At 39.1% G+C, this 27,879-nt stretch overlaps 2 protein-coding genes across 2 annotated transcripts in view; both read left to right on the top strand.

Moving 5' to 3' along the window:
* The window catches only part of dbpa (D site albumin promoter binding protein a), a 33,951-nt gene extending 19,620 nt beyond the window's left edge, over positions 1–14,331 (top strand). The window contains exons 4-5 of the mRNA XM_044171648.1: positions 8,654–8,907; positions 12,098–14,331. Of these exons, the coding sequence (XP_044027583.1) occupies positions 8,654–8,907; positions 12,098–12,313 (470 nt within the window). The 3' untranslated portion in view covers positions 12,314–14,331. The remainder of the gene's footprint in view (positions 1–8,653; positions 8,908–12,097) is intronic.
* Positions 14,332–23,208: 8,877 nt separating this feature from the next.
* Positions 23,209–27,879, top strand: part of grin2da (glutamate receptor, ionotropic, N-methyl D-aspartate 2D, a) — a 275,479-nt gene continuing 270,808 nt past the window's right edge. Inside the window, exon 1 of the mRNA XM_044171737.1 lies at positions 23,209–23,328. The gene's annotated coding sequence lies outside the window, so the exon portion shown is untranslated. The remainder of the gene's footprint in view (positions 23,329–27,879) is intronic.

The following is a 27,879-nucleotide window of genomic DNA, read 5'->3' as shown; positions in this document are numbered from 1 at the left end:
GCTTTCAGTGATATTCACAGACACACTGTGGACTGATGGAAAGAGAGACAGGGAGAAGCAGAGATTGACAGACAGTGCGACAGGCGGAAAGAGAAAAACACATAATCTCAGCTAAATTAATGAAAGCAGAGAGAGAATCCGAGAGTCAGCGGCTGCTTAGTCCAAATGGCTCCTGCTCACAGACAGGAAATGAAGCCAGGCGAAGCTGCACTTGGCGGCTGTTTACCCGGCAGCAGCAGGAGCCATGTTCTTGGATCAATTTCAACTTTTTGCCCAAAATGGTTGTTATTAGGACGGGGCTTTGGGCAGACTTATCCAGGATCAGCCCCGTCTAGCTGCCAGAGAGTCAGATCAAGCCAGCAGCAGTTCATCTGATGGAGTTGCTGCTTTACGGACAAACAGATTGACCAGAGGATGTATGGACGGATAAAGAGGGGGATATATGGTACATTGCATTATGGGAGATTCATGATGCTTTCATGAATGTGTGCATAAATGTGTACAATTTGTATGTAGCATGTACTGTACTTTTTTGATCTATCAATAACTTTTTAGAAGTTTTTCAGTTATTTGATCCGGAAACAAGCTGTCAACATAACAATGACGTATTATCTCCCCTTAAAATGTTAATAAGGTGAAAAAGTTAAGAATCAGTTGCTTATTGACACATTCAGCAGACACAGAACAACATTATCATTTATTTGGAGTCGTGTTTGGCCAACTGATGAATCTAAGTCATCAGGTGGCTCTGTTTTTGGTCTCCACCAACTCTTGAGAAAAATATCTGGCTGCTAAATGCTCCACTATGTTTACCAGTTAGTTGCTAACTGTGTCTGTCTGCTGTTTGGTGCTGGGCAGGTATTGTACAGTGGGTTTATCACAGCTTTTTTCAGCTGCTGCTGTGGCTGGAAACAAGGCTGATGAGAGCAGTGAGAGTGAACCAAAACAGTAAAATTGCAGCTGTACAACCAAAACAATGAGCTAAAAGAAGCTAAAATGCTACATAGAGCTGAGAAGAACTGTAGAGATGGTTATAATGCTATAATGTTCTTCAGTACGAGCGACACCTTTCACATACACAAAGTCAGTCAATGCATTTTTAATATAAAAATATTGATACAGCAGCTTTAATCGATTATTTTCTGATTGAATATTTTTAAATGGCTATCAAGAATCAGGTTGGCAAGATGTATTCAGACAGCAAAATTACATGTAAAGTACAAGATGGACAGATTATTTACAGGAAAGAAAAGAAAAATACTTATTGAGCAAATGGTGTTGAGTTTAATGTAACAATAGAGCCTTGTGTCTTTTGTGCCAAAAACTCAAAGGCAAAGTTTAATTTAGTTTCCACAAAAGAAACATGTTATTAATAGTAATTTCAAAAAAACTTGGCTCCTTTTGTTAGTAGTTTCCCCAATATTATTACCAAAGGAATCACTCCATTAAATGAATTAACAAAACCTTTATATTGTAACACTTTACCTTAAATAATTTATAAGTAGTATACAAACATTTAATAAACGGTTTATAACACACTATAATGTATAGTAGTGTGTTATAAACCATTCATTTAATATTTATATACTGCCTTTAAATGTTAAATAGGAGGACTTAATCTAACGTTTTAACCTGTATATTTTTCTTTTTTGCATGATGCATGCTTTGTTTGTGGTTCTTAGTTGCTTTCCTGTCTGCGTCTCTTCTTCTTTCCCCTCATATTCATAACTGAAATGTGTTAATATGTTAAATAAATAAGCGATTGTAAACACTAATTTTCCCACTGGAGTTTTGTGCACTCAGTGTTTGGTTAAGAAAGGATATCCATGGTTTATCCCTTATTTATGTAGGTAAGTTGACCATTAAGAGCAACATCACATGCATGTTTGGAGCAGTTTATTGGAAGGTTGCAGAGTTTGGTCATTTAGTTCATTTGTTTAGAAGCATTTGAACACCGGTGTCATCTGATAGCAACACTAAGATGCCTGGAAATTGAAGCCTCTTTCAAAAGAATCGGTGTTTAGACTCTTCTGCCAAAATGTCAAACTCTGCAGGATATGAGTCCATGTGACTTTTGTTTACATGCCCTGGTCTGATTGCAACTGGGCACTGGGAGCCCAAAATAACCGAACACACAAAAAAAGTCAACTTTTCCACTCTGGCTTGGACCAAAGTAAACCAACTATAAAGGATAATAACTGTAGAGGACAGAGCAGGATGATGCATTCATGTCACACTAGAGTTTCTGTAAATCCACGCTGGGGAAAAAAACATTCAGATATATCTTGTAGTGGTGGATACAAGTGGGAAATGTGGATACATTTTTATGCAGTTTCTCTCAAAACTACATTTCATTTGGCATAGCAAGTTGTAAGGCAAGTGTAGGCGAATGTCGGTTTCCTTTGTATGTTGAAGGTTTTTATAAGCAGATCAAAATCACTGTGGAGCAATGGAGTGTCAACCTTTTCCCCACTTCTTACGATTGGATGTAAACACACTGATAAGATTTTATCTCAGAGTTTGACATAAGTTTGAACTCGAAAACCACCATTCACAAGGTTTATATCCCAAGAATTCCCCACTCTTGTACGAGCACTGCACGCTCAGTGTGTAGTCAAGTGTTTTCAGCTGGACTTCAGGGGGAACACGGGGGTATCTCAGCCATCTACTTGCCCTCAAATGTCCCACCCCCTGCCTGCCATGCAGCTTCAGTCTGATTTCTCAGAGCCTGTAGAGGATTTGGTTGTGGTATTGTGGTTGATGCGCATAATAAAATGACTGACAGCTCACAGCAGCAGTCAAGTAGCAAATCAGTGTCAGTCGTGCTGCTCTGACTGACATTTCCAGGCTTACAAAACGCACCAGTTGCACAGTCCCTGACAGCTGAGGACGTTTTTGTGGTTCTGTGATTCGACACTACATCTTCTTGACACAGTAAAACAAAATTAAGATACGTCATTAATGCTGAATCATTAATGAGAAGGATTTGGGATATATTTGATAAAAAGCCAACATAATTTCCTCTCATCTCTGCTCTGTCTGCTGATAAAAATCATTTACAAGTCAAATTACACACTGTAAACATCAACGTCTCTTTTCTGTTTAATTTGCTCAAGTATCTGAAATCTTTCCACTACTGTTTCAGTCGATATTGGTCACCAGCTCTGCAGTTATTTATAATCTGTGGATCAGAGCCTAAAGCTCCAAAAATGCGTCTTACAAATGCTGCCACAATAGAGTTCTGACTAGTACTGGATGATTGCTCAACTAACACTTGTATTCCACAGAGGAAATCAAGTATTTTTCCAGTTATCGGAGGGATTGTCTGATAATCAGTTGGTGTAGAGATACAACTGAAAGTAGACTATTCTTGGTTCTTTAGTGTTACGTTCAGAAAAGAAAAGCAGTGCGAACGCAGAGTAGCTTCAGGGTAAAAGCATTAAGGAGGAGTTTTACATTCGCTGCCACACAATTCACTAGCAGCATCCAAGCTGAACATATCTAGCTTTAAGCCACGCTGACATTGTATCATGTTTTTTTAAATTCCTGGCATTGTAATGTTTATTTAATTTAATTCCATGACATTGAGTTTTAACACCATTACCGTGCTTTGGCCATACACGTGAAATGTCATGTCAGTAAAGCCTGCTGGAACCGAATTAAAAAAACAGCTCCAATATCATCTGTTGTCTTGCAATAGCGCATTGTTAAATGTAAACATGCACAAAAGATCTGATTTCAGGTCAGATTTCTTACATTTCCTTGTTGTGGTTCAGGTATGACCATTCTGGGTCTGTATTCAGTGATACAAGCTGATTTTTTCACATGAAGCACCAGAAAGGGTTAAACGAAAACCTGATCTTTCCTGCTTGTTGTAAATCCAACATGATGTGAACCGGCTGCCCTGCTGAGTGTTTGCTGGCTTGATACTGCCACCTGGTGGTGGATCAGTGTCACTGCGGCTGCTGTGGGAAACAGCAGAATGAAGATGCTGTTTTGTTTGATTTAAGTGAGAATATGAAGAGTTACACTTGTCATTAAATGTGCGAGAAACAATTAAGGAAAGAGAATTGAACTTGATGAAAAAACGTTCCCCCTCCACCCCCATTTTGAATTAAATTTGAACATATTGTGTCCCGTCTATAGGGTAATCCTCTTTATGGTCAACTCATCTCACTGGGCCTCATTCCTGTCTCGCTGCTCGCTGGATGAAGCATGTGAGAGTCAGAGTTTACAGCACACGTGACTCTGCCGCCAGCGGCCTGTAGAGGAGCTCAACACCAAACCCTCAAACTGCTACAGGGTTAGACCCGTGTAGGACACCAAAACCAATGAAGTTGCCAGCAGTTTTTTCATTTGTATGTGCTGTTAAAGAACAGATCTGAATCAGGTTGTTGTCATGCCCTAAAATGATAAGAAGAAATACTACTTTTACTACTACGAATGTAAATAATTAGAATTATTACCTCTATTTTATTTGTAAAGCACTTTTCAAACCATCAGTTACAATTTACTTTACATAAAAGTAAAATATTTCTTTATTGAAAGTATCAGTAAACAGGATTGTGACTAATATTAATGATAATATCTCCCACCTGTCAAAGGCCTCCCACACCTCTTCTCCCTTCCTCCCTCCCCACCTGAAATAATATTATAAATGATAATGATAATAGTAATACATTGAGACGGTGTAGTCCCTCATTCGTCCAGGAGTGTTCTAACGTGGAAAAGGTTTCAGTCGTAGTCATCTGGACACTGTTTTCAGAATCAAGACGTTTGGCTCCCATCCGGAAGTCACAATTGAGAATGACTTCCGGATGGGAGCCAAACGTCTTGATTCTGAAAACAGTGTCCAGATGACTACGACTGAAACCTTTTCTTTATAAACATTCATTATTAATTAAACAATATATTTAGTAATTGCTTCATTTAACTGGTAATGTGGTTAAGTAATACATTGAGTTCAATGAGATGATAAACTATAATAAAGGATTAAATAATAATAATAATAATGATAATAATAGCAATAATAATAAAAACAAGATATGACCACAAATACTATTTACTGCTGTCACACCAATAGGAGATCTTGCACTACTGAATACATTTGTTGTAAAGATAAAAATACATTTACAGCTAATAATAAATGTAACAAAACTACAAATTATGATATTAGAAAATTATGAACTTAAAATGTAGTCTTACCAGAAGTACAACACCTCTAAAACAACATTTAGGGACACCAAAACCAGACTAATTGAGTGTGTGTGTGTGTGTTAGTAATCTGAATAACATTCTCATCAGCCTCCTGTTTATCTCACTCTAGACCTGATGATGTCCACTGGCATCGAATTTCATTTAATTTCAAGATTCAGAGGATTCAGAGGTTTTATTTGCCACATGCTCAAACAATATGTGCAATGAGATACACTCTCAAAGCTGTGCTAAACAACCACGGTGCCCTAAATAATAAGAATTAGAATAAGAATCAGAAGAAAATAAATATAAAGGATGAAAATTAAATAAAAATTATACATATGTATGTATTTATATAAATTGATGTTAAAAAGTTTCTTACCACTTCTTGTTTGGCCTGTCTTCTGTCATTTGGAAACTTATAAGTGAAATTTTGAAATGTATTGGTCAGTTAAAGTCTAATTAATTACTAGACATAAGACACATTTTAAAATAGTGATGTGTTTTGTTTTGTTTTTTTTACAATGAAAGCTGGTTCTAGAGGGGTTTAAAGACACGGAAAATGTGGGTGACACAAATTCTTTAAAAATAATTCATTGACAAAATTACGGTTATTGAAAAAAAAACAGTAAATGTACAAAGAAAATTGAATTTAATTGATTGATATATACTTTTTTAGAGACTGCTCCTTTACAGCTGACATTGGTAGTCCTTGTAAAAAGAAAAAAGAAAGAAAATTACACAATAACAATGTTGTCGTCAGGTTTTTCTCCACTGGTAATTGAGGCCCATTCCACGATAACGGTAATGTCCAAAGTTCAGGTTAGATGTAATCAAATCTCTGTTGGATTGTCTTGTCGTCATCTTTAGCGTGTTAGCATTTAGCTCCGCTGCAGCTCTCTGACATGTGACCGTCCTCAGTGAGGGCAGATGGGCTCTAATCTGCAGATAAAGCTGAGGTGATGATTGGAGAAGAGTAATTAAGTCAGCCCTGCTGATTCTGTGTTTACTGCATCTGAATTTACTGATAAATACGACAATTATGTGTCGTTTTATTTTATTAGCAAAGTAGCCCGCATAGAATAATCAGAATAATCAGCAGACCAATGGGATAGTTTCAAGTTCACACCAGATTCACTCGACTTAAATGCCTTTGAGCAAGACTCCCAGCTCCAGGGTCTGTAGCTGAGCGTGACCTCTGACCTTCCACTGACCTTCTGCCTTTTGACAATCAATAGCAGCTTTGCAGTTGTGCCATCCAGCCTCCACATCTGTCACTATGATTACTGTGAGCACAAATATAACTTAACGCCCCTTTATGTAGGTTTTGAGAATGTTTGACTTTGGCAGCCCCTGGTGGTCGTATCTAAAAATACACTGTCGCAAACATCACAGACAACAAATCACAGTCATCGCTTATGTGGATGCAGTGGCGGAGCAAGTATTCAGATCATTTACTTAAGCAAAAGTACTAATACCACACTGTAACAGTACTCTGTTACAAGTAAAAGTCCTGCATTGAAAATGTTAGTATAACCAGGAAAAGTACTCGATGCAGAAAAGTGTCCCCTGTGACTGGTATACAATTATTATTATTTTATATTATAGCATATACATATTATTACATATGCATTAATGTAAAATCAGGATTTTATTGTTGTAGTTGGTTGAGGTGGAGCTCATTTTGAACTAATTTGTATAAAAATCAAACTACTGATTTCTGACTGTTATCTATCATGAATTAATCTGCTGATTATTTTCTCCATTAATCAATTGATTGTTTGATTAAAAATTCTAAAAAATAATGAGAAATACCGTCACAATTACCGGGAGCCCAAAGTGACACCTTCACAATGCTTGTTTTGTCAAACCGATAGTCTAAACCTCAAAATTATTAAAAATAAATTTAAATAATTAAAAGGAACCATGAAATGTTTTTTGATAAAAAAAAATGACAATTATCAGAATAGTTGCCGATTAATTTTCTGACAATTGACTTATTGATTAATCAACTAATCGTTTCAGCTGTACTTGTGTTTATTGTTGGGAAGTACAATTTTTAGGTAACACTTTATATTAAGATACACACATTCACCATGAACTTATTGCTTATTAGCATGCATAATTCATGTACAACAACTTCCTTACTATCAATAAGCAGTAATTAGGAGGTTACTGAGGGAAAATTCTTATTTAATGGTCTAGTAGTTGTAGAATATGGACATGCAGAATAAGGCATTAATAAGTGCTTCATAATGACTAATAAAGAGCCAATGCGCTACTAATATGCATTCTAATAAGAAACTAGTTAATGGTGAATATGTGTACCTTAATATAAAGTGTTTTTTTGTTAATGAACAAAATCATATTTCATAAGCTCTTCATATGTTTCGTAGAAGTAGAAAGTAGCATGAAAAGAAAAGAATCAAGTAAAGTAGAAGTACGTCAGATTTGTACGTGAGTACAGCATTTGAATAAATGTACTTAGTTACATTCCACCACTGGATGAATGTGGTGAAAGCAACACAGACTTTTCATTTTCACTGGGGTTGTTTAATTTTTCTACAAACAAAAACAAATCTCATCACACAAATTTGAAACATGCTATAATCACGTACATATTCTACAACACAGAAGCCTATAATAACGAAAGAAAACTGATTAAGACAAATAAGATGTGGCTGCAGACCTAAGTAAAAAGGAATAATGTCTTAAGGTTGATTTGTTTCCAAATTCAAGTCATTGTGATGCAGGAAAAACAAGAGTCAGACAGCTGTGGATTTGTTAACAAGCAGGTTAAAGCACCAGCATGATTGTTGTAAATAACTCTCTGTGTCCCACCTGCAGAACTCTGCATGGTCTGGGATTTAATTTAACAAGTAACCGATGGTAATCTTAATGTGCTGCCTTCTACTGGATATATATCAGCTTGTGTGCATACAGACACTGTGTTAAAGCATTGACACTGATTCTGAAGAGACTGTAAAGATTGTAGTTCTGTTTGGAGTGAAGTCTTTGAAGCGGCCATCTTCATCTGTCATCAAGTAAAGGTTTGGGCAACGACGTTTAGATGGGCAAGAGGGAACCACTATGGCTGAGTGTGATTTACATTGAGATGCACTCACGACTGAATTACTGATAACTTTAAAGAACTGTACCGATTTCGTATTTCTAGAGGGCAAGGTGTCTGTCCCTCCTAAACTTCAATACAACGTTTTCTTGGCCAGTCGAGGAACTTAAGCTTGAAGCACAAAACAGTGACGGTTAGCTGGACAGGTGCCGTAGGTAACAAACAAGCTAAATGTTGTAAACACAAAATCAGATCAGATTTATTTGGGGAAAAGCTTAAATTAGTTGTGCATTTTTAATTACCTTCACCTGAAGGCTGTGGATGAAACATCACAGTAAATAGTTGTTGGTATAACAAACTGAGTCATCCTCTCTTTCTCCCTCCCAGGTGGTCAGGCGGTGCCTCAGGACCCGTCACCCACTTCTACTTGCCCTCCGGGACCCCCTGGACCTCCGGCGGTTGCCAACGGCAGCAGTGACATCATGGTGAACTTTGACCCCGACCCAGCGGACCTGGCACTGTCCAGCGTGCCGGGCCAGGAGGCGTTTGACCCGCGGCGGCACCGCTTCTCCGATGAGGAGCTGAAACCCCAGCCGATGATCAAGAAGGCCCGCAAGATGCTGGTCCCCAATGAGCAGAAGGTACTACAACTCCCACAATTCTTTGCTGTCCTACAGACCAGTGTCTGACCAGTTTCACTGCAGTAATGTGATATTTTTTTTCCAAAATGCAAGCATGCAATCATGCTCACTGGCCATCCAATAATTGAGTAGGTAGCTTTTCTGTGGTTTTACAGGTTTTGTGGTCTGTTTAAGGCCACATGTGGAAATTATAACGATCTTGACAGGATAGAAATCCTAAAAAAATCTATTTTTAGATTTTGCAAAATGACAGAAAGATACATGTTTTTGACGGTCAATAAGCAGATTTATGGCTTTTTAGTTTTCACCCTTATATTTGTGAGTGTTTCAGTAAAACCAGTTTCTTGTTTTGAACTTGAAATTGTCAAGATTCATGATATATATTTAAACTCAGTGTTTTATAGCACTTTAACTTTTTTGTCTCAAAGCTGCAAAAATATTCTTATTATCAAGTCATTTTGTCTTTAATTTGAGAAATAAAATACAGAAGGAATCTGCCAGTAAAGCAAGAATATTTCAACTTGTTTCCAGTAAAAAATCTACTTATATTGGGTGTTATATAAAATCAATCAATTTTTCATGATTCTGGCGCAGCGACCTGCCTTATTTTTTCTTGTTTCAAGATACAGACACTAATTTCCAGAAAAGTCTTGAAATGAATGGATTTCTATTTGAAACAGGTTGAAATATTCTTACAGATGTATTTTTTCTGTAATAAATGCACAAAAATCCTCAGTCACAGCCAAAGTAAGATAAAAGTCACACCTCACGTGACATTTTTAAATTAAAATAAGATCAAATTAAAACTAGGCATTTAAAATTTCTACCTACTAAAGAGCCGAGTCCAGTAAGTGACACTCGAGTGTTTTAAAGGTTTCTAGAGATAAAAACTGCAGAAAGTCTTCCTTACAGATCAAAAGAGGTCAGGTTTTCCTTCAGTATCCAGTTCAGGCAGAAGCCACAGCAGTGATTTAGTTAAAAACCCTGAACGTCATCATGACAAAGGCCACAGCTCTTTGACAGCTCCTGTATTGATGTGGAAAAAACTGAAGGAGCGTGACGCCCACTAGTATTGATGCCTCCTGACGAGAGACCTAAATATTTTGTACTCATTGCACAATAGGAGAAGCTCTGATCAATAGCTCATGCTTTCATAGTTCAGTGCAGAGCAGCTGCAGCTCCTGAGGCGTTTGTAATTTATGGACAGATGAAGGCGCTCACCTTGACGCCTTCAGTCTGAGCCGGTTTTATAAATCATTTGTACGCAGGTTTGGAAAAATGATCTCTGACCAAAGTTAAAGATGAAGCTCGGATTGCTCTGCAGCTCCTCATAAAGGAGATTTAACATTCAGCTCTTTGTTTAATACCAACCCTCCACTGAAGAGTAGGAAAATCTGACGATTGAAAGATGAAAGATATTCCAAGATCACAACAAAACTTTTGTGTTTAAAAACGAATCTCAAAGCAGTGATAATCCCTGAACCCTTTTAAATGTGTTGCGAAAGGATAATGGTTTTTTTGAGGAGTTGAAATTGTGGAATGATGTTGGCCAGATGTAAACAGATCCCGTAAAAGGTTCTCTGAGGAAACACCATGAACCATTTGGGCCTACAGTGATTCCACTGACATTAATCTTTCAGATAGAGATCTCTACGAGGTTTTACTTTCGATTTGGACTTCTATTTTGCTCTCTAAGTCCAAAGGTTTAACAAAACAATCTTGGTGGTTTCCAACCTTCCTCTCACGAGACCCTCATCCACCAACACATTTCTTTCATGTCCCAAGAAACACTGTTGCACACTTTTGTGAGGCTGCAGGGTATTTATGTCTGCAGTGCTGAGTATTTATTCATTCAGCTGAGCTGCTGCTACTATTACTTATACTGTTTTCACTCCAGTCGTTATTATTCTCCATCTCACCTTTCTTTTCCATCCTAGATGTTGCAAATTAGTGAATATCATCGAGTTTAGCATGTAACACTTTTAAACTGATGTGTAGGTCTTTTGTATACATGCAGACCATTTGATTGCTAGAAAGCTCTGGTGCCTGTCTCTTAATGTGTCTATATGTGTCTATTTGTGAGCTTTTAGGTGTCTGTTAACATTGTTGACAGTTAATATGTGCAATAAAACATGAGGAGGTGTTCCAATATAAGAAATGAACGGATGAGGCGGAGTCCGTTATTTTCTAGATGAGAACACCTTGGAGTGTGTTATTGCTCTTATACCATGGCCACCGGCTACAGGCAAAAAGAGAAAGCACGAACAAGAAGTGTTGCTGGTATTGCTGACTACAGTTTAAAGGAATACTCCACCAATACGAATTCACAGCAGTTACAATAAATTAACGTCTCAGATTATCACTGCAGTATAATCCACTTCTCCACTGCTGAATATGTTATATTATATGCCAAAATATGGCTGATACAAAGCTTCTGTTTGCTGCTAGCGCAGTTAGCTGCATCACACATAACTTACAGCTACAGTGTCTACTCCTTGGTGAAAAGAACCACAGAATTGCCAAGAAACCTTTGGCTACAAAGCGGAGCATCTAATATAAAATCCTATATTAGCATGGAAGCTAATTAAAACAAGCACTTGCACTTTATCTTTCAGCTGCTTACAATTTATTTACAATTTACAACAAAGCCTAATTTGGCTACATTTCAATTTATTTGATGTGACTACAAGATTAGCAATGGGGCAAAGCATCTCGGTATAATGTATGAACATTCCCATGTCGGAATAACGGGAGGTTTTCCTGTTCTTCCCATTCTGCCGACATGGCATGTATGCAACCATACTGCCCTAGCAACAAACCAAAGTCGCCATATATATGAAAACATATATGTGATAGGTAAGCTTAACAAAACCTGTGTTCCTTTAATATACTGTACATTGAGAAGAACTATGTTTGAGGAGACACCTGCTAGCCAATCAGAGATGAGTATTTTCCGTGGCCATGGTATAAAATGACATAACTTTGTCTTTTCGTGCAGTAAATTGTCATAGTTCTCGTGTTCTGTAGTTGCAACTATTCAGCTGTTGCCATCTTTCCTTCCTTCCCTTGTTCCTTTCCTGCCATTCTTTCTCTCTCATCGCTGACCCTTCTCATCCCGCTCTTTTTTTCTCTCCTCCCCCCTACCTTCCTTCCCACACACCCCAACATACCACACCGCCGCCGATGACAGGATGAGAAGTACTGGAGCCGGCGCGTCAAGAACAATGAGGCGGCAAAGCGCTCGCGGGACGCCCGGCGGCTGAAGGAGAACCAGATCTCTGTGCGCGCCGCCTTCCTGGAGCGGGAGAACGCCGCCCTTCGCCAGGAGGTGGCCGACATGAGGAAAGAGCTGGGCCGCTGCAGGAACATCATCAACAAGTATGAGAGTCGGCACGGAGACTTGTGAGCCGGAGGAGGAAGAAGATGACGATGGTGGAGGAAGGGGCGGGAGGGAAGGAGGAAATGAGAAAAGGGTACAAGGCAACCCAACAACAGCAGCACTTTAGTTGAAGTGGCGAGGGGGAAGGCTGACGTAGATCTGCAGTAAGCGCTGTGCGATACCGGGCGCAAACACGAAAAGTGTGTTTTAGTGCGCACGGTGGGCTATAGGATGGCACGACAGGAAAGCACAGCGACGCCATTTTTTCCAGTTTGACTCTCTTTGTACATGCTGCTTCGTTGAATCCACACAACGTACTGTATCACCTTGTGTCACCACGGCAGCTTCCGTCACCCTCGGTGCTGTGCTTACGGCTGGTGTCGCACGGCGTTTTTGCAGGTAGTGCGTTCCGGCCGCTGCTCCGGCCAGTTCAAACAGGGTGTTGAACTCACATTATGCCAGTGAAATCTCACTTTTTAAGCTCAAGGCACGGATACAAGCCAGGAGAGGTCAGATGTGTAATTTTTTTCTATAAATAGGACAAAAAAAAATGTATATATTTTTGAACTGGGCAGGAAGGCAAGACTAGTCCAGCAAAGAGGAGGTGGAGGAGGAGGAAGAGGTGCAGGGTTTTCGTCCATAACGCAAAGAGATTTTGACATAGGATAATTGTATATTTTTCTATTAGCAGAGATAGTCAGGAGGAGGATTTTGGAGATAATCTTTTGTATATTTTATATATGGGGCGGGGAGGGGCTGTTAGCTGGACAGTCACGGGGCCACAAGAAACGCTTTTCCTCCCAGCTGTTTATCGCTAAACAACAAATAATCTATTTTCGATTTCACAGAGCTGGTTGGTCGGAGGCAGAGGCGTAACAGAGAATGTATCACGGTCGATTCAGGTATTTCATACGGTGTGAGGCGAGGAGAGGCGTCTTAGTAACGATTGTTTTCCGCGGGGTGGGGCGACGTTAGGAGCAAGACGGTGAAACAAAAATTGTATAGTTTTAAGAAATGTATGTGTTCGTTTGTTTTCTTTGTGGGATCGTTCAAGCACTTGATTTGTTATCTTCTCTTTGATTCCGTGTCTGATTTTGAAATAATTGCAGGGCTTTTATTTTTGTGTTTTTGAAGGTGAAGGAGAAAAAGAGAGAGGAAAACAGGAAGTGGTTAGCCATCAGAACAGCTGGATGTGAGCAGATGTTTGAAAAAAAAAAAATAAGGGGGAGAATTTCGCTGGCAGGTTTGCATTTAGTTTGGTGAACGTGTCTTGCTCACACACACACACACACACTCAGACACACACTTTGTTAACAACAACACCATGTGGTTGCAGTCTTTCTCTCTCTATTTGCTCCTCGATTTGTCCAGGAAGTGCAAAAATGAAATACTAACTGGTTTAGGGTTGATTTGCCCAGATTGAACAATGACTGAAACCTTCAGCATGCAGACACACAACACGGACGCACACAGTCCTCACCCAGGTTTTAACCCTTATTGTTGTTGTTGATGTTGTTATGGACTTCTATGGTGCTGATCTGATCTGATCCTTCACCTGACACACACAAACACACACACACTGATAAAAATCATATGCACACATGTAAACATACATAAAAAACACTTCCACCTTTTCAAACACAGTACTGAACTGCCTATACCCTTTCTTTGTCTTTTATTCCTTCTTTTTAGTTTATTTTTTCTTTCTTTTGTTGCATATTGTATCGATAAATCGTATATAGATTTACACACAAACACTTGTCTATACCTCTCCTTCAAACTTTACCCAATGAGAAACGAGAAATGCACCCTATTACTGTACCATACAACTGTACTATTGAATATTAAACTATTCTCTCACTAGATATATATGTATATGATATATGCTTGAATTATGTGATTATAGTTGTAATATACATAATTGAATATATTACAGAGAAACCCATCTGAATCATTTTGTCAGTTTTTTCTCAGGTGTTTTTGTCTGAGGTATTAAATACACGTATTAAAAAAACACAAAAAAAAGTCTTTGATTTATGACAGAATTTGTGGTTTGGTTTGTTTTGTTTTTTGGGGGGGGTTATATTTAAATTTGCTTGTTGCAAAGCATTTCAGAACTGTTGGGTTTTACTGTTCTGATTCTGTTATACCCCACTTTATTACTAACTCACTAACAGAAAACTTTCTCCTCTGACGAACTGACTGTTCGCTAAGCTCTGCCCCCTTTAGTTACTGTTGCTATGCCCGTCAAGCTTTGCCTTCTTGAACTACAGTTTACCGTGACGACAGTGGCAAATTAACACTCGAAATGTTTTCCAAAACACTGGGTCCGTGATTTCAGACAGAAGTAGACAAGCAGATTTTTATTTGTAGTCCACAACCTCGATTTCACCTGCTGAAATGACAGCTGTTGCCGGCAGATTTTATTAGCTGTTGCTAGCTAACTAGCACACGCACTACTCCCTGCATAATAGAGTCTCAATAGTTTACTCAGTAGTGAGCAGTAAATTGAGATTTCGGACACTTATGAATCATCGTCATTTTGCGTCATCACCAAGCGGCAACCTCTGGGGCTGAAAAATGAAGCCAACGCGGAAGTGCCAAAAACTGCAGTTCCTCGAATGGCCGCTTGAGGCTGGCTCCAAAAGTGAGTCAATCCCCGGCAGAAATATTGTGTACAGCCTGGTACAAAAAACGTTTTGGTCTCCATAGTTAATTTCCCTGTTCATGACAACTGTACAACCGTTAAAATTAAATTTAGGCTTAAAGTTATGCATAATTAAGGATGTGGCTGCTTTGAGTGACAGGTATAGGAAAAATACATATATATGTATATATATATATATATATTTACATATATATATTTACATATATATATATATATATATATATATATATATATATTTCCTTTTTCTTGTCTTTTTCCTTTTTTGGGAATATGTTTAAACCTGATACACAGACACAAACTTTTGAATTCAAATCCCTGGAAGAAAAGTCTCAGAGCTTCTTATGCTTCTATCTGTTGATGTAAGAAGAAAGCCATGTGTGTTGTTTTTCTTTTTGATATGTGGGATTTTTGGATTTCTTCACAGAAGTTTCAGAAACTTTTTGACAGTGCTATTTTTCTATGTAACTGTGTTGTTGAGCCTGTTACAACTTTTTCCGGCGGGTGTTTGAGGCCCACTCTTTACGTGACGGCAGTGACAGTTTGCTGCTGTGCGATAAAACAGCATTGCGGGTAATAATGACAACAATAATAGTGATGATAACAATAATGTACACAGCCTTGTTATTTCTCCTTCAATTTTGTGGATTTTCAACTACTCCATATTGTGACTGACTGTTATGAACTACAAGTCCCATGAGCGCAACACTATCCCGAATCCTCACCAGTATTGTGTGCTGTCCACAGGGATGATGGCATATGTGGTCTGGCTTTTTTCCCCTCCAAACACCAATAAAGACTTCCTTACTCACCGACAGAGCTTTTTCTGGTGTCTTATTGTTTGATCTTAAAGTGTGTACAAACCAGGTGGCAGTCAATGGTGGCAACCACCACACTGTTGAAGCTAATGTGGGAGGTGCCATCACCGGCCGTTCTTTTAATGGCCACCAGAGGCTGGCTCTATAGGGGAAAAAAGGACTACATTGAAGTCAGTGAGAAACCCTCCCAACAGTACAGAAAGGTGCATACAAAAAGTACCAAAAACTCAAATTCAGTACAAACAAAAATGTTTAACACTAGAAGTTAGATTCTCAATTGCTAATGGCATTTCTTCTAATGTGTGTTTTGATGGTTTAAAAAAAATGCGTTGCTCCATTAGGAAGATATTAAGGCTTAAAGAAAAGGTAAGGCTGGCTCTTCTTGTCACCAAATCCCACGGAAAACAAACAACCAAAACAACAATGAATTGATCCTACCGACAAGTATTGTCTGTGTATCTTATTCCTCTGTGCCTTAGAGCTCCATTGTTTTCCAAAAGCTATATAGAGCCACACTGTTGCACTGGGTGACATCTTCCTTCATTTTGAACACACACACTGTTGTTTATTTTGACTGAATCCCACATACACCGTCCTGCTGCCCCAAATACTCACTAGAGCACTATATGTATATTAATAATCCTCCTGTTTGAGTAATGTTTGTTAAAAAGTACAGCGTGCAGCTGTTTTAGAAAAATACTGAGCCTTTTTAAAAAATGAAACATGTATGTCTTGGGCTTGGGGCTGAGAGGACAGATAGGGTGGGGAAGTCAGAAAGTATTGAGAGACGGACTAACACACTGTTGGTTTTGTTCTTTTCATGGGATTTGTTGACAATAGAAGAATATATCCTTTCAGAACAGCAGCTGAATATGAGCATCAGTCCAGACTTAATTTTATTCTGCTTAGCTTGTATGTGAAGTCAGGTGTCAGTAATCCATCTCTGTCTAAACCTTCAGAATCAGAATCAGAAATACTTTATTGATCCCCGAGGGGAAACTCTGTCGTTACAGCTGCTCACTGTCACGTCAGTGCACACAGGAATAGAAGTACTAAGCAAATCAAAATATAATACACTATAATACAGGTCAGATAAATTAAGTACAAGTGGATGTAAAGTATAAAAGTTAAAATAAGTCTAAGTACCAAAGTGGATTTAGAGGTTGATAAGTACGTATGGTATAATACAATGTAATAATATAAGTAATAAGTAATAGTGCAATAATGAGTACTGTCAAGTGAGACGGTGGATATTGCACAGCAGTAATAGAAGTATGAATAAATATCAATATATTTAACTGAAAACAGAGTATATTTCACCGGAGTATTAAACAGAGAATATTGCACACTTATTTCAAGTATTACAGTGATGTTAATGATCCAATGTCCAGTTTAATGACTTAAACCTTCGTGTTTTGGGTCAGGTTAGGGAAGTCAGAAAGCATTGAGAGACGGACAAACTCATGAATGTTTTTGTTTTTTCCCATGAAATTGGTTGACAATAAGAAAAATATAGAGCCGTATCCTTTAACAACTGTGTTTTGCCTTTATTGGTGTCTTGATTGGTATCTCAGCACAGTCTGCCGCCACGTTTGCCGCTTGCTTGTCCCTCCTCGGCTCCACCCAGACTGCACACTGTTGCCAAAAACTGGATTTCCAGGCTCCAAACAGCTAGGAATACCAAATCCTCCAGAAAACAGGTGATATCATAGAAGCTACATCCATTTTTGAAATGTACAGCTCATTTCCACTGGTAAATAAAATTGTGAATACAGTTTTTTCTCAGGGCAAAGCAAGCTGGTCTGTTTGTTAGATAGACTTTCTTTTCACAAACACAACAAGTTGAGTTTATTATTGGTAATCTATAGGACAAAGTTTTGATTTCTAAATCTGCCAAACACTGCAGCATCTTGAGTATCAGTTAGTTTATAGCAATAATCATGTCTCTGTATGTGTGAGAGATTGAATAATAAAATAAATCTATACAGAACGTGCAACAGCAGACCATTGGGAGGCACTCGGACCCTTCTGACAGCTTTTCTGTTCAGATCATCAGATACACAGTGTGTGTGTGTATATATCTCATTATTTCCATGTGTACAGTAACGTGTGTGTGTGTTATTAACTGAACATGTGTGTCTGCATGGATGCATGTGCTAATGTGTGTTTCCATGACTACTGTTATGAATTGTAGGTCCCCTGGACAGTGAAGCCCCTCAACTTCAGTTATGTAACACACACCAGCCCGGTCTGTGCGCCCCTATATGTGTGTGTGTGTGTGTGTGTGGGAGTGGATCGCCTCACCACCTGTATCTAGTGGGTTGTTTCAGCTGTTCTGCGATGTTTGCGTCACCAGCTCCCCCTTGTCACGCCGCAGACCATCTGCCCAAGCTGGTGCCGATACTCCGAGCCAAAGCGTGTTCAAGTCGGCCTGCCGTGTGCAGAGCCGTGCCAGGCCCTGTAACCAGCCAGACCCGGGAGTCCCAGAGAACAAGGCTTTGAAATCCATTTCATAATATGCAGCTACATCTTTCAGTTGTTGTTGTTTTTTGAAGGTAAATTCACACCAATCACCAAGCAACATAGATAAGATACTCAGGTCTGTAATTAATCCACGTGACATCTTTGCTGTTCCCAGAGAGTTCTGTTGGTAAAGTTAAAACTTTAGTTTCTTTGTTCAGCCATGGTTTATATCACTACCCAATCAATCTGCTTATTACAAACTCCCATAAATGTTAAAGCTCTAATCACATGTTAGAATAATGGGGAAGTAGGCTGATGTAAACAAGCTGTAAACCCATGCACTCGTGTCTGTGTATGTCAGGGATTTCCATTTGATACAACTTCCACCCCCCCAAAAAAGCCCAAAGTTCAGGTATTTAATTTGTTATCATCTCTGATGCTGACACTGTTTATACAAAAGTTTGTAAGCTTTTCAGGTAAAGACATGGAAAACTTGACTCAGGTGATATAACCCCGCTGCCGCCACCTTTACTGTCCCTTGATTGGGCAACAGTGTTTGTAAAGAACTGTTTGCATTTCTTAAGTGAACAGGCATGTGTAAGTGTTCTATGTCATTCATGTGATAAATCTAATTTATTTTGTGTTCAGATGTCAGAGTGTTAGAAAGCTAACCGCTGAGCTTCTGCACACCTGCCAACATTTCCTAGCTAGCATTAGCAGTGGTTAGAAACTGAAGTTTCTCTCAGTTCAACACTGAGGTCAGCAAAGATGTATTTCACTGACACCAAATTATGTTGAATACTAGTTAATTGACATTTCCTGTACTGTTGAACAACTTAAAAATGATCTTGAACTTGAAGAGTATGATTAAGATTACCGGTTAAGGTTGTGAGTTTTAGTTGTCATGATGACTGCGTGTATGTGCAGAACAGAAACAGTCAGAAAAGGAAAGAAGAAATCCACCAACAGAGAAACCCATGTGAAGGAACGAGATAAAGCGTGAGCAAAAAGTAGAACCACACTAGAGACACGTGGAGAATTCAAGTGTGTGTGCATGTCGTCTTCAGACCCAGAGGAGAATTGGGTGAAAGGTGAGTTCAACGTTCCACCTCGAGTCTCAATGGGAACCAGATGGTCGACCTCCCTCGCTGAGGAACACACACACATACACACTCATCCTTAGGCATCCTTAGACTTAGGCATTTCACCTCTGGGTGTCTTTCTTTTTGCCTAGTTAGCCCAATTTAAGTAAGTTTTATTTGTATTAAGAACCACCGTTCCCTATCAGGCTGTAACTCCATTACATTTACTTTACAAGTTCATTAGAATAATTGAAATGCATTTAGGGAGAACCAGACACAAAGAGGGAACAAACAAAACATTTCATTACAAATTTGGACAATAAAAATCAGTTAAAGTCCCTAATAAACTCATTTAAGTCAATTCATTATTTCGAAGATTGTAGCTGAGACACAACAAACACACACTTCTCTTCTCCTGCCTCCTTTACACTCTGCTGTCATCCTTTTATGCTCCTTGGTTGCCTTGACAACCACACAGGCATGTGTGTGTGTGTGTGTGTGTGTGTTTCAGCCTCCCTCCAATTCTAAGACATGTTTCCCCCCCCCTAATTTCCACTCACTTTACCACCGTTGAAAAGTCTCGTCATCAGCGTAGATGTACATTGAAATCATGCAGGGGAAGCTGCAGTGCCTCCTGGTGGCTGGCTGTAAAGGGAAAACACACAAAATTCTGTATAAATAAGATTCATTGTGGACAAATTCAGTAAATGTAGGAACTAAGAGTATTAGGAAGCTGCAGGGTAAAAATAGATCGTAAATAAAAATAGGAGGATGCAAATTATGAAATAAACAAATTAACAGCTCGCACACTGCAGGGCTCCAATGTCCACTTATCTATTAAGGTGACGTTTCGAGCACAACTGCTCTTAATAAATAAGTGGACGTTGGAGCCCTGCACTGTGCGAGCTGTTTATTTGTTTATTTCATAAAGGTAGAATGTAAACAGAAAAAAATGGACCCAATCCATATAAATTCCAGGTATTTTTCAAGCATCAGAAACACTAATAACTTAATTGTTGTTTAGATTGTTGTTTATTTTTGTCAGTTAATGGTTTATAATTTGTTTAAATTTAGACCACCAAACTGGATGTTTAAAATCGCAACTCTTTTAGAAGATCATTACTGAGACCTTGCACCGAAGCTAATATACCAGTAATTAAACTGAAATTAAAGGCAGACTCACTTTCAGGAGCAGTTTGTGCAGTTAAGCAGCAGTAATTATGTAATCTACTCGTTGATGAAATGGATTAAAGCCAATTCAAAACTGTTAGTGTTAATTGTTGAGTTTAATTGATTTTGCTCTTTATTTACCACCTAAAAACTACTTTTTAACCACAGGCCATGAAGGGGTACCATTTTTTCTCATACTTATACAATGATTTTAGTTGAGTTGCAACATCTTTCAGAGAAACCCTTTTTTGACTGAAGTCCAGAGATAATTTGCTCCACTAGTCTTCAGACTTAAAGCAGTGTTCATAGACTTTTGTCCACTTTCAGGCAGGAAGGACCTGTAATCACAACGCTGACATATTATCACCATATAAAGTCAATATGTTAGCAGATTACACATCCAGCAGACACAGAGCAACATTATCATTCATTTGAAGTTGTGCTTCTGGCTACCCGACACATGTAGGTCCAATATTCACTCTGCTTTTAGCTCTGTTTTGGTCTACCCCACTTCCTGACAAAAATATTTGTCTCTTTAATCGCTAAATGCTCCACTATGTTCACCAGCTAGTCACCATCTTTGTAACTAACTAATTTATCAAAGTAAACAATAAAGAGTAAAGTTGAGGACCGGAAAACCAAAACAAAGAGCAGAAAGATGCTAAAATGATAAATAAAAGTCTGATGCTAATTCTCTGTGGCTTCATCAATATGAGCGACAGCTTTCACATGAAGTCATTTGATCCACTGTTGATATAAAAATATTGATTAGTGCAACTTAAAGTGTGGCATCAATTGACTTTCCACAGGTTATCCCTTCTTATTTCTATGTGTTATGACCACTTAGTTATCACAATTGTTCTGATAATATTGAGTCGAATGATAATTCTTCCCAGACTAAAAACTAAAGGGAGGAAAACTGCTGACAGAATGAAATTAAATAGTTAAATGGAACCTTTTTGGAACTTGATTTTGTCAAAGTAAATATTTTATTCCCCCAAAATGTAGTGAGTTCTCACTTAACAACACAAATTTTAATTATTTACACTGATGGAGGCTAGTGTTAAATTGCGTTGATGACGTTTAGTGACGTTCAAGGTCTAGTTTTGAGACAGCTGTAGGTGTGCGGTTTTAGGTGGCAGAAATGAAATCAGCCAGAATTAGACATTTTTGTTTTCTTCAGGTTTTGTCAAAGCAAGAAATCCAGAAGAGGCACTTGAAATGCATATCCAAGGCCATCCTTAAATTGGATTTTTCTCAATCCCACGCAGACTTTGTAAGGCTGCTGTCTGTTTTGTAAACGTGTCTGTGTGTGTTTTTCTGTCTAACACAGGGAGCAAAGGGAAAGAGAGGCTCTTGAATCATTCATGTATCATGTCATAACATAAAAATACCATCGTCATTTAGTTGACCTTATGTGTGTGTGTGCGTGTCTGTAGGCTATGTGTGTGTGAGCAGAGAGCAGGTCAGATCCGGGTTTAACTGTCACATCTGTTGCTGTGTCGCTCTCCGTCTCGCTGTGAGGACGTCACTCTAAATGTCTCTCTGAGGCTCCGTTTGCCCTCAAAAACCTTCAGCAGCAGCTCCACCTGATCCCAACCAGCTGTCAATCACAAACCGCCTCCTCTGGCCCTGCGAGGTCCACAGACAGGCAGGTGTGTGTGTGGGTGCACAAACAAAACAAATAGTGTTTGTATTCACTCCCCACAAACAGCAGGATGAAACAGTAAGGGAATATAAAAACCCACAAACCTTGAACTAACCTCCACTTCTGCCAGGGAGTTATTTATTTTTCTAAAAATAAAAGACATCATATGGACTACTATAACCCCATTTATTAAAGGGATTTATTATTACAACTTGGGTCTCAGTTAGGTAGATTTAGACATCATTCCTATCAATTATGATAAGATTCCACTCACCAACGTCATTGCTGAGATCTGCAACATGATGCCATTTGAATAGAGATGAACAGGAACATGAACGGTCAGACGATCAAATAAGTTGAATCCAAACACAGTTTGTCAAATGTCTTTGCACCACGATGCAATGATTACCCAAACTGTCCTGCAAACCTCCATTGGACTGTAGGCTATTGACTGACTTCCTGGTTCAGTTTTGATGTTACTGTAAAATCTTCCCGCGCACACACACACACACACACACACACACTTTTTGTGTCCTGTTGCATTCTGTTGGAGAGACTTGCTGCATCCCCAGACCTCAGCAACTGACCTGAAAAAATGTCATAGCTGTCTTAAAGGTAAAAGGGTTAAATAGTAGGGGGGAAAAGGACCCACGCTGTAAACAAACAAACCCTGAATTCTGTCACATTTACTTCAATGGTCTTGAATTGTTGTGATTTTTTGATTTACAGGTGGTGATATATTCCAAAATTCCATTTTTCACTTTTTGTTGTGGAGGGCTGTTTGGGAGCCTGCTGTTTATTTGAACGTATTATTTATTTTGAAAACTTGGAAAACACATCAACTTTATTTTGATGCATGAATATACAATCATGGTGTGGCCATCTCCCAGTGCACTGGAACTATGTTGAATGAAGCATAGCGTTAGTTAAGGCACTGACGTTGCGCTTCAACTTCAGTTTGGCTGATTGGCATCAGCTGTTTTCTGCATACACGTGGTTTATAACGTCCAATCACACTCATGCAGGTGTGCACCGCGGACACTATAACCTGACAGTCCGTAGGCTGCTTCTCCTTTTGTATAACTTTATTAAGGAGTAAATAATGGCGGAGCTGCCCGCGGGGATCCGTCGGCTCAGATGGCAGGACAGAAGCTGAGAGTTCCTGTTTGCTGCTGGACCGGGACCACTCTGCCGGGGTCTGAGCTAAGTATCTGCTGCATGTGCTTTCATTCATTGCTAGTGGCATGGCATGTTTTCTTGGCAATAAGCTGTGACGCTGCTTTGTTGTTGGCTACTGTTGTTGCTGTTCAGAGTCAACTCGGGATGAGCATGAATTATTGGCATTCATGGCTTCTGAATGCTTGCAGGTGTTATTGCTGCTGGCTGCCCAGTTTGCTATTAAGCGGCGGATCCTCTGTAATTTAATTTTCACTCTGTTTCTAATTTCTTGCAGTGTTTTCTGGCATCTGCTTGTATTGTTGTTGAAAGTGATATTTGAATACTTCTGTATGGGCTGAAGTAGTTTTGGGCAGGTTGGAGTTATTTGGGGTGGGGGGGGTTCTTCTACCTCATGCAAACTATTTAGCTGATCACTTTTGAATTTACTCAAATTTGGTTTATGGTTGTTTATATAGCTGAACTGCTGCTTATTGCTAATTTGGTTTCCTTGTATCAAGATTTGTTATATATAATTTTGCCTGATACTTATCACTGTTGCTGATCATGCTTACCAACACTGTTTGCTGCAGCAGCCACCTCCACCACCCCACCCTCTTCCTTCCTGGTGTTTTGTATTGTTGACTTAAACAAAGATTTAACTTTGTGTTTTTTATTAAGGAGGGTTAGCTCTCTCAGCAGGATCTAACTGGATAACCATTTCAATTCCTTGACTTAATTGTCTCTGACTTATTGGCACTAGTGACATACAGGTGCAACCTGACAAGGCAAATTACTTTTCATATTAGCAGTCTGGAGAGGGTCTCTAACCACAGTAAATGTGCTGGTTTTCTGTTTTCGGATACATTGGTTGGTTGGTGTTGGACTGGTTTTTATGGTTTGGGTGCCTTAGTTCCAGAGAAGGGAAATCCTAATGCTACAGTTCGGGAAGGGCCCTTTCCTATTTCCTGTTTCAACGTGACAATGTCATGGGTTTCCCCAGTTTAGTGTGGAAGAACTTGACTGGCCTGCACAGATCCCTGACCTCGACCCCATCAAACACCTTTTGGATGAATTGAAATTGACTTGCCATCTCTATTCTTGTGGTGTTTGATAGTGTGAACTGTGGGGAAGCAACGGTGACGGGAAGAAATGAGACCTCTGCGTTATTGTCTCAGGACCCTGGAAGGAAAAAATAATCACTACAGTTGAAATAGTAAATATAAACCAAAGTTCTTTCATGGACAAATCCTAAAAACACAAACAGTAAAGTGTACTAACCTGCATCAGTTAATCTCTAACGCGCGCACACATACCTCCCTCCATACCTGACAGCTCTGTGTGTGTGTGTGTGTATGACGATGAAGCAGGCTGTGAAATGTCAGCGGCAGCATACTGATGAGAGAATCAGGCGGTCTGATCTAATTGTCTCCAGGCTGCTGCTATCAGGGTTCTGTGGGGTCTCTATTAGACAGAAATGCATTATGGGATCTCGATCAGTGATTTCAGTGAGAGGTTTTCACACCAATATCTTGCTGATGAATGCCGCCATGCGTGCAGTTAGAAGCTGGGTAACGTAATGTGTGTGTGTGTGTGTGTGCGCGCACATGTGTACATGTATTGAAGTTGTGTTGCATGTTACCACTGTTACATAAAATCCTTATAACTCTTCTTTTATCCCCTTTAGGTTACTACTACTAGGTACAGCTCTGTGTAACTCCTTGACTGTATTTGACTGCAGTTCGAGTGTGTGAATGTTTGAGCAGAATATAAAATTGAGGATTATATAAAATGGAAATTGGTGTTCAGTCAATATTCATTAATGTCTGTGTAGTTTGGGCTTACATGTATAAGTATCTGTATGAATAATCAATATACTCTAGCATCAGAAATAAAACAAAATTGTCCTTACTGCTCAAAATTAGGACTTTTAATATAACTTTAGCTCATTTACGGTACGGCGTCATATCCACAGCGATAAACACTCCTATAGCCTTAATTATTTCTTTGGCAAGGTCTGAATCTGAAGTGAGAGGCTGCCTGAACGCTGTGGGGAGAAGGACTCTCTTTCCTGTCTGTTTGTATCTCATTCCGCTAATGGACACATTCGAGTGATGCCGTTGTGAATCACATGTTTTAAGACATACCCGTCCTCGGTTGAACAATGTCGCCATACAGTTTAACGCTAATTGTAGCCCATTTTCTCTCTAACTAACACGGAAACCGTAATGCCCCCGTACAGTGGATCCGATGGGGCAAGAAACACAAGCAGTCAAAGGTTTAAAACAAACCAACAGTTCATCTAGATTTTATAAACTTATTTTCTAACACTTATTTGGAGGTAAAACTGAATGTGATTAATACTAGAACAACATAGCCGTGGAGCATGTTTTGAGTAGCGGATACTACACACTCAATATTTTTTTGTTGTCACATGACAATAACGTTAGATGTCAGCCAAAATATGACAATATGAAAACCACATTGTACTTTAATAAGCAGAATGAACACTGACATAGCAGCGAGTCATGGCTCCTGAGTATATACTTAGTGCTGCTGTTGTGTGAAACTGTATTTAAACTAATGTTTATGCCACAGTACAGAAGGAGCCGAATAGATAGTTTGCAAAATATTATGGGAAACATTCAGGAAAGTTGAGACACTGGTTAGATGATGTTAATGCAGGTGATATTCAGCTATTGAATATACCTAAATACTTATTTTTTTTATTTTATGACTGTATGAGATGTAAAACAGTCAAGGACATGTCTGTACAGGCAATAAGAAACCTGAATACAGTTAGAAACCTAATATAGTTGAACTTCAACAGTCCCAATATAGCCTCTGGGGCGAATTCACAAAGAATAGATTGCGGCCGCTGATAGCACCATGAATTGGGCATCACTTGCAACCGCTATCTGCCCGTCTCAAGGTCTGATTCACAAAAGATATTGTGCTAATGATAGTACAGCGCAAACACGCCCATAAAGTTTTGCAGCTGAGTGCAGTTTGCCCTTGTTTTGCATCTGTTAAATGTTCATCTGCAATTTTCTGTAGAGGTCCCAGTAATATTTGTTAAGGTGTACTGAAGTAGCATCACATGACGAGTGCCTCCTATCCATTCCTTGAAGTCAAAGAGCATCTTAAGAAACTCTGATTATCCGTTCTGGGACAATCAACAACATTATGAGTTAGCAAAACTTGCTATATCAATCGTGTCATTATGCTAATATTTTGTAATACCTGGCATGGCTTACAGACAGTTGAATATGTAAAGTTACTGTAAAGTGTGTTCAGCATCATCTTCAGTGCCACAGCCAACTTTAAGATGCTCTTAACGGAATATGGGTGCACTTGCTCTTATGTTTTGCTTTGGGGAAACCCTTGTAGAAACTGAGGAGTGTTGGCAGAAAACGGTCTTCTAACAATAAGAAGAATGATCATTGTTGGGAAATGGGGCCCTGGTGTCTACAATGTTACCAACGATGGCTAAAACTACCCTATTTAATAAAAATAAGATCCAAGGTGTAATAAACTGAAATTCTTTTTAAAGATTAAAGTGTGGACACATTGTAGCTCAGATCTTAATGAACAACTTGTCAGAGTGATTTCAGTCCCCTAATTCTCATCTCCAGCTCCATGACGTGGCCTTGACAGCATGATTAATGAGAAGATGGACCTGGGAAGACAGCTTGGGTGGGGGGTCAGTGCTGATGTGCAGAGGAGACAGATGTGGTTTGTTCTGACAGAGCAGCTAGAAGCACATTCACTCACATGTTCTCGTTTAATGTTGCCTTTTCAATTAATTTTATTTATATAGTGCCAATTCATAACAGAAGTTATCTCATTGCACTTTTCCTATAGAGCAGCTCTAGACCGTACTCATTAATATTAATTACAGAGACCCAATAAATCCCACCATGAGCAAGCACTTGGCGACAGTGGCAATAAAAAAAACTTCCTTTTTAAGAGGCAGAAACCTTGGAGAGAACCAGACTCAATGGTGGGGGGCCATCCGCCGCTGCTGTTAAGTTTTCTTTTTAGCTACATTAATGCTATTAACACTTAGTTCACACCACAGGCCTTCATGCTCAGTTCTGATTGGCTGATTATCGGACTTCCAGTATTAACTGACAACGGTATCCAAAAGGCACATCTCTGAAGATTAAGAGTGCTGATATATTTTATGAAATCCTCAACTATTATCAAGGTCAAGAATGAACTGTTACGCTCTATATAAGATTTAATTATTTTCATGGCAACACATGTGATCAACACTGAACTCAAATGCAGTTTTACAGTTTTGTGCTGTTTAATTGTGATTCTAAAACATGTTTGTGTCCATAAAAGGAGAGAAATATAATCAGAATTTGGAAGCGCTCCGCTGCAGTCTGACTGTTGTGCAGCAGAGCCTGGGGATTGTCAATGCCTGAAAATTACAATGGGTCCTGCATTTTTATTTTCAAAACAGTGCTGGCCTGAAAACGAGAGTGTGGGCCTGAAAGTTTAAACGGGCTCAGGCTCTCAGCAGCAGAGTCTCTCAAACTGAGGGGAACTTTGTCAAGCTGTCTTTGAGTCATGACTTCTTTAAA

Source organism: Siniperca chuatsi, linkage group LG17 (genome assembly GCF_020085105.1).
Source record: "Siniperca chuatsi isolate FFG_IHB_CAS linkage group LG17, ASM2008510v1, whole genome shotgun sequence".
Lineage (NCBI taxonomy): Eukaryota > Metazoa > Chordata > Actinopteri > Centrarchiformes > Sinipercidae > Siniperca > Siniperca chuatsi.
Note: the sequence above shows the minus strand (reverse complement) of the source record. Positions and strands in the feature narration are given on the sequence as shown.